The sequence below is a fragment of the Tamandua tetradactyla genome, chromosome 3 (genome assembly GCF_023851605.1).
Source record: "Tamandua tetradactyla isolate mTamTet1 chromosome 3, mTamTet1.pri, whole genome shotgun sequence".
Lineage (NCBI taxonomy): Eukaryota > Metazoa > Chordata > Mammalia > Pilosa > Myrmecophagidae > Tamandua > Tamandua tetradactyla.
In genome coordinates, this window is record NC_135329.1 from 140375981 (window position 1) to 140390253 (window position 14273).

General features: G+C 36.9%; 1 protein-coding gene and 1 pseudogene across 1 annotated transcript in view; both read right to left on the reverse strand.

The window, feature by feature from the left end:
- Positions 1-499: 499 nt before the first annotated feature.
- LOC143675773 (PIN2/TERF1-interacting telomerase inhibitor 1 pseudogene) lies at positions 500-3601 on the reverse strand (annotated as a pseudogene).
- A 5420-nt stretch (positions 3602-9021) lies between these two features.
- SPC25 (SPC25 component of NDC80 kinetochore complex) overlaps positions 9022-14273 on the reverse strand; it is a 36043-nt gene continuing 30791 nt past the window's right edge. The window contains exon 7 of the mRNA XM_077151946.1: positions 9022-9610. Within this exon, the coding sequence (XP_077008061.1) occupies positions 9486-9610 (125 nt within the window). The 3' untranslated portion in view covers positions 9022-9485. The remainder of the gene's footprint in view (positions 9611-14273) is intronic.

A 14273-nucleotide genomic window follows, 5' to 3' on the forward strand; every position in this document is an offset into this window, starting at 1 on the left:
CTCTAGTTGGCTATAGAACAGAAGAAACTATCTGAATCTAAACTATGAACTCTTAAACCTTTAATTAGACTAAATCCTTCAGAAGGAAGCACAACTCATTGTTATTGAAGAAAACCAATAGGAAATACAAAGTATGATATATATATATATATATATATATATATATATATATATACACATATACATGACTCACTGTATTCGTATGAATATGAATAAACACTTTTGGTGAGGGGCTCAGAGCCGAAACAGGAATTTGTTCAGGAGCCATAATTTGTAACATTAAAAAAAAAAAGTTCTGGGAATATGATTTGGGAAAAATGTGGTGAGAGGGTGAGACTTAGCAATCCATGGGCATGATAAAAGATGTGAACAAACTATCTCGGGTGTAGCTATGCTCTGACTTCAGGCCAAAGGCTTTTGCCCTGGCAGTGCCTGACATCCGGAAGGCCCTGGCTAGAACTCATTTATTTGGAATTTTTCTTTTTCACTGATGTTTCATCTAGTATAGTGCCCACTGCTGCCTCTCTCTGCTTTTTTTTTTTTTTTTTTTTTTTTTTAGCTTTTTCTTTCCTTTCCTTTTTCTGGGCTTTGGGGTAAAGTCCTGGTCCCCAGGTGGCCATACACCATCCTTCCCATCCTCAGCAACAGTATCAGAATTCTCGTCCCAGCAAGGGTCTTTGAGCAGCTATGCAACATTGTCTCTTCTCTTCTTGGCTGCACACGCAGGGTTCTCTCCTTGAGACTCTCCCTTTTTAGGCTGCTTGGCAATGGGTTGGGTATAATTCTCCAGGTTTTCATCTTTTTCTTCTTTGTTTCTTTTCTTTCCCTTTTTTCCATTCAGTTTGGAGCTCTGAAAGTTCAGGACCTGCAGTTGTGACTTGTGTCCAGTTCTTTAGCTCTGCCATCCTCTTGGCAGAATACTTCTGGATGGTGAAGGCACTGGTTATCGCAGTGGAAGTTTCATTCTCATCTGGAGTGGTGAGGCTGGGACCATCCTCAGGAGTCTTCTTACTCAGCCTTTTCCCAAAAATGCAATCGAGATCCATTTCGCTCTGTGATGACAGATCCTTCCCTTTTGTGAATTTCATATAATGAATATGATTTTTGGAAATTTTGTACTTTTCAAGGCTAAAGGATTTCTTCTCTTTGTTGTCTGAGGGTTCTGCTGTTTCTTGCCCATGGCAAGTGTTCATTCAGCAAGAAGCTGGTTAAAATCATTTTGATGAGCACTCCAGTCGTCTTCATTATTGATTGTAACGCCAAGTCCCAAGTGGTTATTTTTAACCTGAACTTTAATATGATCTGTTGCTCCTTGCTCCTGCGCCCCTAAACCCTTACCTTTAGACCACCCCATCTCCCCTAGCATCCTTTGGCCAAACTTGGAACCACCATTATTCCACGCAGTGTTCCTTGGATCCATAGCCCACTTCTGCTCCCGCCGACGCTCAGCCAGTTGACATTTCAGAGCACTTTATTAGGCCTTGGGACCTAGATGACTGCAGTAACTTGGTTGCCGGTTCATTGAGAAGCTAGAATGGCTGGAGTTGCACGCTGAGGTACCCCTTAATTGTATATTAAGAAAGGTTTTCTGCACTAGAAAATTCAGCAGAATAATAGGCCATTAGACTATAAACAGAGATTATGAATTTGTGTATCCTTTTCATCTTACTTCTTTCCATTAAGATTTGATGGATAAAAGAATTGTAGCTATTGACTACAGCACTGGAACACTTTTATATACAGAAAGTGATGATGATGATAATAGTGAATGGACATTGAAACTGGCTGGAAGTAATTTTCAAAGTTTTACTTGGGGAAAAGACAAGTGCTTTTCCTGTTTTGAAATGTTTCTGCAATTATTTTTGTACCTGTGATAAATAATTTCAAAACCTCAAAGAAATACTATAATTTAAATATGATAGAATACAAATACAGTAAGGAATAACAGTCTTGTTGAATATTCTTTTAGTAGAGTAAGAATTTTCTGGTTGGATAGGTAAGAGTCCCCCCTAGGTTTAGATTAAAACTAGATTAATTATGTGCCCAAGTCTTTTATTATGAATACAATCATTTTTAATATTAATGCTTTTAAACTATTAATTGAGCTCTCATAATTGTATACCACTAAGCAGTTTTATACATCAAGGGATGACCTGAAATACAGATAATGAGCCAGAATTTCACTGAACACATCTGAAATGATGTTATATTTTATCTCCTTTCTAGTAGAGAAAAAGCTGATATTGCCATCATGTGATCAATCAGAAAGATCTATTAAAGTATTTAATGCATTTTTATCTCCCACAATAGTTTCTATTCATAATGACAAAAGATTAAAGTGTCTTTTGAGTCATCAAAAAAAGTAGCACAATATTCAGTTTGGGGTGAAGTAAATTTTATTATACAGTATTATGAATCTTTAATTGGTTGGTAATTTGAGCATAGTTTAACATTGTTTCCTCCCCCCAGTACCCTAATAAAAAAGCCTTCTCCTCCAAAGTCTTGATGGCCTTGAGGGGTAATCTGCCTCACTGGGAGCAAGATAAGTATATCAGAATAAAAATAATATGTCCTACTGTCCTTTGCAATATCACAGAGTTAGAATATATAACCCATGGACGATGGACCTGGGATGGTGGGGGATGAAGAGATAGGTCCCAGGCTCAGACCAGAGCATGGGGACACAGCAAAAAGCAGAAACATTTTGTAGAGAGACTGCAGCTACACAGAGCTGATGGAGAGAGATGACAGGAATATCAGAGAGCTCGTATCCTATGAGCCAGTGGAGTCTGGGTCCTCGTACTCCCACGGAGCAACAGCAGGGACAGGAGTGAAAAAATCAGCAAGCTGGAGAATCCAGGTTGTGTTTATGCAGATGGGAGCTCAGCGCAGGAAAACCAAGAGGAAGCACAGATGCCTACAGCCAGGGAAATCCTGCCTAAGAGACAGGGAATACTAACCCGGTCAAGGGGTCAAAGGAATGGAAGTAAAGTAGCTTTGACAAAAATAAGGTCGTAGTGCATGGATATGGATAGAAATAGAATGAAAACCTGTTTCTCAAAGAAAATATGGCAACTGAACTGGCAAGAAAAAAGACAAGGCATATTGAGGAAACTTACACCAGAAAGCATCCAGAAGGAACTGGGACCAGACTAGCTGGGTACCTGAGATGACAAATGTGTTACTAAGCTGTCTTAAGTGGTTTTTAAGTTGTTCCCCTCACAGTGGGGAATTTGCTTATTACAATGGTTCTCCAAGTGTGCTATTCCAACCAGTATCTGGATCACCTCAGAATGTGTTTGAAATGCAAATTACCAGCCCCCACCACCTGCCTTGAATCAGAAATTCTAGACATGGGGCCAACAGTCTGTTTCAACAAGCACTCCAGGTAATTCTGATGCATGAGAACCACTGGTGAATCCAGACCATATTCTCTGATAGAAGTATTTTTCTTCATTTTTAGCCACTTGCTTGGTAATTTCACTGGCAAAAAAAAAAAAAAGTTTGGTGTGGGCCATATCTTGGTACTAGAGTGAGAAACAAGTTCCCCCTCAATCCATCCCTGTTACCATTCTCTCCCTCCTACTTTGACCCTCTCCATTTTTGACCACCTGGGCCCACATGATAGACTTGCCCTGCACATTTAGGTTCCTTATTATCCATCTCTGGTCCAGATTCTCAGCCTGCTTCTGATCAAATGAAGTTTATCTATAATTTTGGAAAGACGAAGGAAGCACCCATTTTTACTTAGAGCCTAAGTCCTGTTTTCCATTTCTGATTTACTCATTTGGCTCTGATTTCTAATCTTAAAAGCTGAGAAAAAAACCCACAAATACCATCAGAGGTTAACAAGGTATCACTTATAAATGAAACTGGTTGGATATTAGCCTTAGAGAAGTGGTGGGAATGTGTTGAATTTGGAGAGAATATTTCTCACCTAAAGGTGTTTAGAAAGTAATATAACATTCAATTTGGGGGTAAATTTTATTGTACAATATTAGAAGTCCTGCAATATCATAGGATATTGTGACCTTGTAGGTCACAATTTTATGATATTCACTCTTATAAGTTAATTGTTATTACCCCATCTCTATAATACTTGATAGTATCTTAATATAGTTATCAGACTATTTGGTTAATCAGAACATTTTAAACCACACTAGAAAAGTTGAATTTGCTTAAATAAACAATAGAATAGTATTAAAGTTAATGATCAAAATTTATTCCATAGGTAAAATGCTTTAGGTAAAATGTTTTTTAAATGAAAATTTAATTTCATTCCCATTTTTTCCTAAGAAATTTTTCTTATACAGTGGTTAATGAATAGCCAAAGCATCTGAAGATTAGAATCCTAGAATCTCAGAAGAAGCGATTTCATATAGACCAACCCATTTATTCACTCACTCATTTATGCAGTTAATTCAGCCAGTTTGTCATTCATTGAACATTTAAGTGTGGGGCTACATGCCAGATAATGGGCTAAGTGGAAAAATTCCAAAAATAAACTAGACCCTATCCTTAAGGAATTCAGTCTAGTGGAAAAGACAAAAATAGAAAGCTACAATACAATGTAGTATAGTTTAAGTAGTGATCAAAGTCATGATTGAATTGGATTCTTTTCCTTTTTTCTTTCTTTTGGCTTTATAGAGGTATAGTTCATATAATAAAATTTACCCATTTTAGTATAGTTTATTGCATTTGATAAATGTGTTGTCTTGCAGTGACAACCACAATCAAATGTTAAAACTCTTCCAGCACCCCGTTTCCTCAAACCAATTCACAGTCAATTCTGTCCCCATTCTTAACCTCATGCAACCACTTATCTACATTCTGAAATACACTTTTGGCTTCTCTAGTATTTCATACAAATGGAATCCTGAGTTTTGTGTATGTTTTAACTTCACATGTTTTTGAGTATCATCCATATTGTCAAATGTATCAGACACTCCTTTTTATTGCTGAGTGGTATTCTATTGTGCGGATCTTTCATATTCAGCTGATGGACATTTGGGTTGTTTCTATTTTTGTAGGGGGGGCTAAAATGAGCAATGCTGCTATGAATATTCATGTATGAATCCTTCTGACATGCTTTGTCTTGGACAAATTCCTAGAAGCAGAATTTCTGTGTGCATATTTAGCATTGTGAGAAACCTGAAAACTGTTTTCAAAAGTGGCTGTGCCATTTTGCATTCCCACCAGCAATGCATGAGAGTTCTAATCGTTTCATGTCCTCATCAACACTTAGTATTGTCAGTCTTTTTAATTTTAGTCATTCTAATGGTCCACTGATACCTCATTGTGGTTTTAGTTTCTATTTCCCTAGTGACCAATGTTGAGCATTTTCTCATGTGCTTTTTGGCTATGAATTCATGGTTCTCATCAATACAGTAGCAGTTTTCATGAGTAAATACTTCTCAAGTTGTTGTTTGTCCTGAGTTTTTAAATAATTTGTTCAGCTTCATATGCTTTCCTCAGGGGAAGAATAGCCCAGGCTCCCACATCACCACTACTTACTTATCAAAAATAGTTTTTAAACTGGATTTTGAAGGGAGAATAGAAGCTACCTTATGTAGAGTTTGGGACACTATAGATCTGTCATTTCGATACTAGGTCCTAAAGACAATGAGTCCTTTTTCCTTGGTCTTCATGTAAGGGAAACAGATGAATAAACAAATACAATAAGGTGTGATAAGTGCTATAATAAGGGGTATCCTCAGAAGATTGTGAGAACATTTAGGAGGGGTATTAATTAGGGTCAAGGTCAGAGAGTTAGGCAAGTGAGAAGGTGGGATGAGCACTGCAGGTAGATGAGAAAGCCTCTACTCTAACCATATTCATATGCACTCATAAACTCTGTATTCATAAAAATTGATCACAGACTAGTCCACAAAGTCAGACTCCAGAAATTGTCAGACTTCAATGTTAGTTAGAAACCACTAAGAAAAAAATAACTGAAAAACCCCTATGCATTTAGAAAACACATAGATGTGTGTGCATCCATCCCCACAGACTGTTTTCAATGAGCCACCCTGGTTCTAAATGCTAATTAGTTCACTTTTTCTGACATCTGTACTTGTTTTTGGCATCTAACTTAGTGAGACTACTTCCTAAGAATATAAACAGAATGTCCTTTTCAGGACAGTTTTTTTTTTTTTTTAATCATTACACTTCCATAAAACAGAAAAGCTAAATTATACTGCAGATGTTCAAAGTTCCCTCCAAATTTGTTTAGAAACTTTAAGAACTTTATCTTTACATACTTTCCCTGCAAGAGTATAGAAAGGCAAAGCTGTACCTAAGTGAAACTTATGGATTCAGGTGCCAGGCTGTCATCCGGGTTTGAATCCCAACTCCAACACCTACCAGCTATGTGACTTGAAGACAGGTACTTAAATATTCTGTGCCTCTAGATTCCTTACCTGGAAAACAAGGTTCTTGATAGTTTCTGTCTCACAGGTTATTGAGAAAATATAAATGAGTAGAGATATGAAGAGCTTAGGAACGTCGGACAATGCCTAGCATGTAGAAAGTGCTATTATACTATTATTCTAAGGTGGCCAGCTCTACCAAGCCAGGCTGTGGGTAACACTCAGTTTTGTAATGGGTCAGCTTCCCTGCTGAGAAAACAAATCATAAAGTCCCATGACTTAAGGTCCTTTGTTTGGTTTGACAGTATACCTTCTTTGAATGTTTGACTTTGGATCCCAGCAGCACAGCTGGTTTCTAGGATATTCTTTTTGTGACTCTACTGCTACATAGTCCTACTCCCAGATCTTGCCTCACCCCCAACCCCTGGTCAGAAGCAGCAAAGAATAATGGCTGTTTCTTGAGAAGAAGAAATGGGGCTTAAGTAGGGAGCTAGTCATTTCTTCTCTCATCCCCAATCATTTCCTTAATTTGCAGGTTAAAGAGATCCTTTAGAATTTCTTCTTTTTAAGGCAAGCCACGTCACTGCCTAGAACCTTCTCACTATGTGTGGCTCAAAATATATTAAATCTTCAGAGTTTATGGTATGAGACAAAATCCATCTCTAGTTTCAATGTATGAAGATCTTTCTTCAATTTTGTTGTGTTTGTTCATTGTGTACATATTTCAAGCAGGGGAATTCAGTATATATACATACTCACTGTAGTAGTCATCTGTTTTTTGATGTTAGGCATCTAGTTTCTCTTAGCCTCTGAGAACATTAAATCCCTACTCTTAGCCCAGTGATTGAAGTTATCCTGCCTCCATGCGTATGTTGCTGGGAGGATCTAGTCTAATCTAATACATGTATTTAACTCCCTTGCCTACCAGCGACTGTTCAAGAATTGGCTATTATATGAGCTTGAAATTGCTGAGGTCCATTATAGGAAGCCTCAACTCAGAAGAAGCAGTCAAGAAATAGATTCTGGTGATATAATTTGAGCTCCAGATCAAACTAGGTTCACTAAAATCAGAACTGGGTTCTGATATGTTTTTATTTATTCATTTAAATATATGTAAATTTAATGTTCTCAGGATTCATTTCATATCAATAATAAGGCCAAATGTGAAGCTCTGCCTAGGAAAACTGGAAAGTTTGCTCCCTGTTAAAATATTTCCTTTAGGCGGGCCGTGGTGGCTCAGCGGGCAAGAGTGCTTGCCTGCCGTGCCGGAGGACCCCGGTTCGATTCCCGGCCCCAGCCCATGTAAAAAACAAACAAACAAACAAAATATAATAAAACAAGAAAATGTTTAAAAATGTTTCCCTTTCTTCCTCCCTTCCTTCCTTCCATCTTTCCTTCCTTCTCTGTCTTTCCTTCCCTTCCTCCCTCTCTCTTTAAAAAAAATTTAAAAAAAAAAAAAAAAAAAAAAAAAAAATATTTCCTTTAGCCAAGCCTATGCTGGAATTGGATAAGCCTGAGTAAGTAATGCATGCTCCAAACTCTAGGACAGTGTGTGTATCTTTTATCTCTGAGGAGAGAATACCAATCAGTAGTTTCCAGAAGCTAGTTTGCACATTGGGATGAGTTAGAAATGGCATTTTCAAGAGTCCATGACATTCTCAGATAAATATGACTGCTATATGAAGGTGAATAGGGCTCTGAGCCATGTCGTAGGCAATGAGGGACAACAGAGAACTTGTGCTCTAAAGCCACCTCCTACTCTCACTAACTAGATAACTGCCTGAACTTTATGTTCCAGACTATTTGAGGAGAAGCAATTGGAGGTATGGAAGTCATTGCCATGGCTTTTAGATGTGCCCAGGTGTGATGATTAGATTTATGTGTGAACTTGGCCATGTAATGGTGCCCAACTGTCGGTCAAGCAAGCACTGTATTAATCATTACTGCAAGGACATTCTGTGGACTTAAATCATGAGTATATTGATTGCTTCTATAATTGATTACATCTACAAACAACTAAGGAGTGTCTTCAGAAATCAGACATTTAATCCAATCAGTTAAAGACTTAAAAAAATGACTTCAGCAGTCAGAAGTGAGAATTTTCATCTCTATAACAGCCAGCTAGCCTCTCCTAGGGAAGTCATCAGAGTTGCCAGCTTGCAGCCTGCCCTACAGAATTTGGATTCGTGCATCCCCACAGTTGTGTAAGACACTTTTATAAAATCTCATGTTTACATGTATCTCCTGTTGGTTCTATTTCCCTAGAGAATCCTGACTAATATACCAGGGAACACCTAAAAACAGTATTATGTGGCTTCCACTGAAGTCAGTATATATACGTGAACCAAATTTATAAGAATGAGGACAAAACAAAATCACAGAACAAGCTGACACTTGAGATATAGTCCGTGTTGAATATAGTCTCCCAAGATGGCTTATATCCAGAGCACATTTAAATGGTATTATTTTAAATGGAAACTGGTTGTAAAATTTTCTGCACTTAGATTTTCAAAAATATATCCTTTTCTGGACATTTTGGTAGACTACTGCCAACAACTGCTGACATAAAGAATTATCCTTTAAAAGTAGATGCCTTTTAGTATAAGAGAAAAATATTTTTTATTTTATAACATTAGAAAGAAAGTAGGCATTTATTAAATTAGTAAATTAGTCATTTATTTTGCCAATTATATTTTAAAAATTTCCAATCCTAGGCTGGATCCATCTTTTAAAATTTTCTTAATGTTATTAGTCCATAACCTTTGCAAAAGTTTGGAAATCACTAAGATAGTACACATTGTACAAATTCCCATTCCCAGTGCTAGCCATAAACTACTCATGTCTATCATTTTAAAAAGAAAGAAAAAAAGGGCATACAGGATACTTATTATCTTTCACTTTTAAAAAGAACACATATTACTTTACAAATTTTCTTTGCTAAGATTCTAATAAAAATAATGTAAAGAAATACACCACACAAAAATGTCACAAAAATACAAAAGTGTTACAGGCAGACAATGGATAAAAAAAAGAAATATATGATAGGAAAGGAAAAGAAATAGTTTTTATATACTATTTACATATTAATTAATTATATACCATTACACATGCAATTAATTAATTACAAACCATAGTAGTAAAAGTTTTCCGAACATTGGCAAGAAAAGCTGAAAAATTGTTGGTCTTCCTTACATTCTCTTGAAATTCTGCTAGGTTTTCTAGATACGGAGCACTATCTGACACTAGAAGAAAAAACAACAACAACAATGTGAATGAGTTTTTTGTGAGAGAAAAGTATTTCTAATTTATAGCTCTCATTTGATTTGAACTTCAATTCCATTTTATTGAACTGCTTTGAGCATAAAATGATTTACTTGATTTTCATATCCTACCTTTTGGATCTTTCCTTTGTTTATATTCAAATCTCAAGTACTATAATCTTGCTTTAGGGAGAGAAGGGCTTAAAAATACAGTATGCCATTGCTCATCGTCTTAGACCTATATATTTTAACGGTTTAAATAGTTGGTTTTAACTGTTAAAACTGTTTTCTCTGCAAAACTTTGGCCTGACTGAAATCTTGCTTATGGCCACTGGGTCAATAAAAGAATAGCTTTCAGTGCCAACCCTTAAAAACTTACAATTATGAGAGATATATCTAAAATTTTACAGGGGAAATGGATATCATTAGAATATGTGGTTGCTATTCCAAGAGGGGTATTTACAGTACTTACTAATCACATGGGATTCAGAGTCACAAATAAATGTGGTCCTCAGCTGTGCCAATGGATACATATTGGGAGCAAATCTCTGGTGAGGATAGTCAAAGGAAAAGAGTGACCCAGCTTTCTCTGACACCAATCTTATCCTTTAGCCAAGGGGAAGCAATGTGGCTATCCTGGATTTCTAGCTCCTTAGCAGAGATTGCTTAGGAAACAAGGTCCATGACCATAGCAATGAAAGAATTGCAAAAAAATACTAGGTTCAAAATTTGTACTGTAGATTCTATTTTAATACACTATTAAATACTATTAGACTAGAAACAACCAAGAAAAGGACAAATCCCACTTGCTTGGAATGCTGGGGGATGAAAGAGAGTGGAGAAGGACTCCACAAAAGCTAAATCAAAGAAAAAGAAAACAAACAAACAAACACCAGAACAATGTAGGAGATCTATGACCCAGAATTGCCAGTCTGAACCCCTCCACCTCACTCAGTCCCACACAAATTAGGAGTTGCACAGAGCATGGCCTGGAAACCTCCTGCTGCAGATGCAAATCACATAGCCACTCACAGCAGCTTAGAACCCCATGTATATCTAGGCAGAGGGACTCAATCTGCAGAGACTTAGGGCACAACACAAGCAGCTGACTAACATGTGCACAGAAAAGTGCCCTCAGGAAATAAGAGACCACAGCAGAATTGTTAAAAAAAAAATAAAACTGCCAGAAGGCAGAATGGGTCCCAGAACTGGAAAGTATAATGAAAAGGGGATGCCGAGTGAGGGAGAGAAGTTAAACAAATCATAGGGGTTGATAAGAATATTCTGCACAAAAACATACAGAACATGTCAGGATTCCCAGAGAAGGAAGAGAAGAAAGGAAGCTCTCTCCTGGAGGTGAAACAATCGCATATAAAATCTTAAAAGTTGTACCGTGACTTCCAGGGAAGATGGCTACAGGAGTACAAGAGTAGGGAGCTACAGGATTCACGTCTACAAAAACAGCTAGTGAACAGGCATAAAATGTCTGAAACAACTGTTCTGGGGCTCTGGAGGCAAGGGGAGCACTGTATAGCATCCAAGGAAGAGCAGGACAAAGAGACTGAAAAACTGCAGTAAAAAAACTGGAAGTCAGTTGCTCTGCAGCAGTGCTGACACCCATTCCACACTCTCAAGGTAAGCCGCCTCACTCCAGTCTCTGGCTGGCTGCTGAAGATGGAGAGGGATGCGGAAGCCCTCTTACCCAAGAACTGATGAATGGATAAACAAAATATGGTATATATATGCAAGGAACATCATTCAGTATGTAAGAAGGAATGAAGTCCTGATGCATGAACAACATGGATGAAGACTGAGGATATTATGTTGAGTGAAATAAACCAGATAAAAAGACAAACATTGTATTATCTCACTGATATGATCTAATTATAATAAGCAAACTTATAGAGTTAGAAATTAGAATATAGGTTACCAGGAGATAGAATGGGGTAGATAATGGGGAGCTGATGTGTAATTGGTGCAGATTTCTAATTAGGTTGAGTGTACATGTTTGGAAATGGATAGTGGTAGTGGTAGCACATTATTGTGAACATAATTAACAGCACTGAATTATGTGTGTGAATGTGGTTGAAAGAAGTTGTGGGTCGTTTAAGTTACTAGAAAGAAAGTTAGAGGATATAACATGGGATTATTTAACATAGTAAACCTTGTTGTGGACAATGACTATGGTTAATAGTAGTTATAAGATGGCTCTTTCATGAATTACAGCAGATATATGTCATTATTATAAGGTGTTAATAGGGTGGTGTATGGGGAAAAATGCACCTAATGCAAACTACAGATTATAGTTAACAGTAATATTTTAATATTCTTTCATAATTGTGACAAATGTACCATAATAAGGCAAAGTGTCAACTATAGGGGGATATATGGGAACACTATTTTCTACATGACTTTTATGTAAACCTGTAATTTCTCTAATTAAAAAAATAATAACAGGGCAGTGCAATGGTTACTCAGTGGCAGAATTCTGGCCTGCCATGCCAGAGACCCAGCTTCAGCTCCTGGTGCCTGTCCATGCAATAATAATAATAATAATAATAATGATAGTAATAATAACAATTTTACCACAGCAAAACAAAACTATATGCCAAGTGAAATAAACCAGACACAAAGTACTACATATTACTGACTCCATTTGTATAAAAGGTAAATATAAATAAATCTATAGAGATAGAATTAGATTAGTGGTCATGTAGGGATTGGGAAGGATAGAGGAATTCAGATGTGACTGCCAAGGGGTATGGGAATTTTCTTTTTCAAGGAATGAAATGTTCAAAATTTGATTGTGGTAATGAATGCACAAATCTGTGATTACACTAAAAGCCATTGATTGTACACTTTGGATAGACTGCACGCGATGTGTATATATCTCAATAAAACTGCTTAAAAAAATTGTTCTGCATATCCAGGGCAGGAACCAGGTGTAAAAGGCCTGAGAAAATCTGAACAGTTAAACAAGGGCTACTCTAAAGGTCCAGCATAAGTTGGACCAAGTGTCAAAAGTGCTCTAACACATAGCCAATCTTCAATAAAACCCTAGGCAAGAGAGAGAAACTGACCTTCAGAGTTAGCATATCAAAATAATGAGATGCCCAGACATCAGTAAAACATTACAAACCATACTAATAAACAAAAAGATAAGGCTCAGACAAGAGAACAAATAAAAACTTCAGAAGAGGCACAGACTTTGAAATAACTAATCAAAGAAATTCAAACAAGCCTCCTAAATCAATTCAAAGAAATGAAGAAAATTATGAATAGAAATAAACAAATGGTGGATATAGACCTAAGAATTTAAAAAAGACAATGTATGAGCAAAAAGAATTAGAAAGTTTAAAATGAAACATAAGTTATAGGGATGAAAGCACAATAATGCAAATTAAAAACACACCCAAAGTACAAGCAACAAAAGAAAAAATAGATATTTGTGCAAAGGACTTTATCATGAAAGTGTAAAAACAGCCTACACATTGGGATAAAATACTTGGAGATGTACAGGTCTGTTAAGAGTTTAATATACAGGATATATATAGAAATCCTGAAGATGGGAGATATGGAATTTATTTAGGCTTCTCGAGCAGCTAATAAATAGCCAGGAACTGTCTGGAACAACTGTTAGGGGACATCCATGACTGGACACACATCATACACTAGTCTGGAATGGGCAGAAGGGCTAAAATCACAGCACAGAACTATAAATAAGGTCCCTAAACTCTGGAGGCTGGAAAAACAAAACAAAAACTAGAAACTTCTGGAGTTGGCCGAGCTCAGAATACTGGAAAAGGGCTGGGACCCCAAAAAAGGGACATCTACAGTAGGCTACCACTCTTTTTTTTTTTAAATAGTTTAATTGACAATTCTTTACATACATACAGTCCATACATGGTATATACTCAGTGGCTCCCAATATCATCACATAGGTGGATATTCATCACCATGATCATTTTAAGAACATTTGCATCACTCCAAAAAAAAGAAATTAAAAGAAAAATCTCATACATACCATATCCTTTACCCCTGCTTTCTCACTGACTACTAGTTTTTCAATCTATCAAATTTATTTTACTCCTTATCTCCCCTATTATTATTTTCTAATCCATATTTTTTTTTACTCATCTGTCCATACCCTGGATAAAGGAACATCAGACACAAGATTTTCACAATCACACAATTACTTTTTTATATCTTTATACAATCGTTTTCAAAAATCAAGGCTACTGGAACACAGCCTAACAGGTGCAGGTACTTCCCTCCAGCCACTCCACTATACCATAAACTACAAAGAGATATCTATATAATGCATAAGAATAACCCCCAGGATAAACTCTCAACTCTATCTGAAATCTCTTAGCCACTGAAACTTTGTCTCATTTCTCTCTTTCCCCTTTGGGTCACGAAGGCTTTCTCAATTCCTTGATGTCCATTCCCAGCTCATCTCAGGAGTTCTGTCCCACATAACCTGGGACATTTACACCCATGTGAGTCATGTTCCACATAAGGGACAGCGCAGTGAGTTTACCTGCCGAGGTGGCTTAGAGAGAGAGAGGCCACATCTGAGCAACAAAAGAGGTTCTCTGGGGGGTGCCTCTTAGGTCTAATTTTAAGTAGGCTTAACCTATCCTTT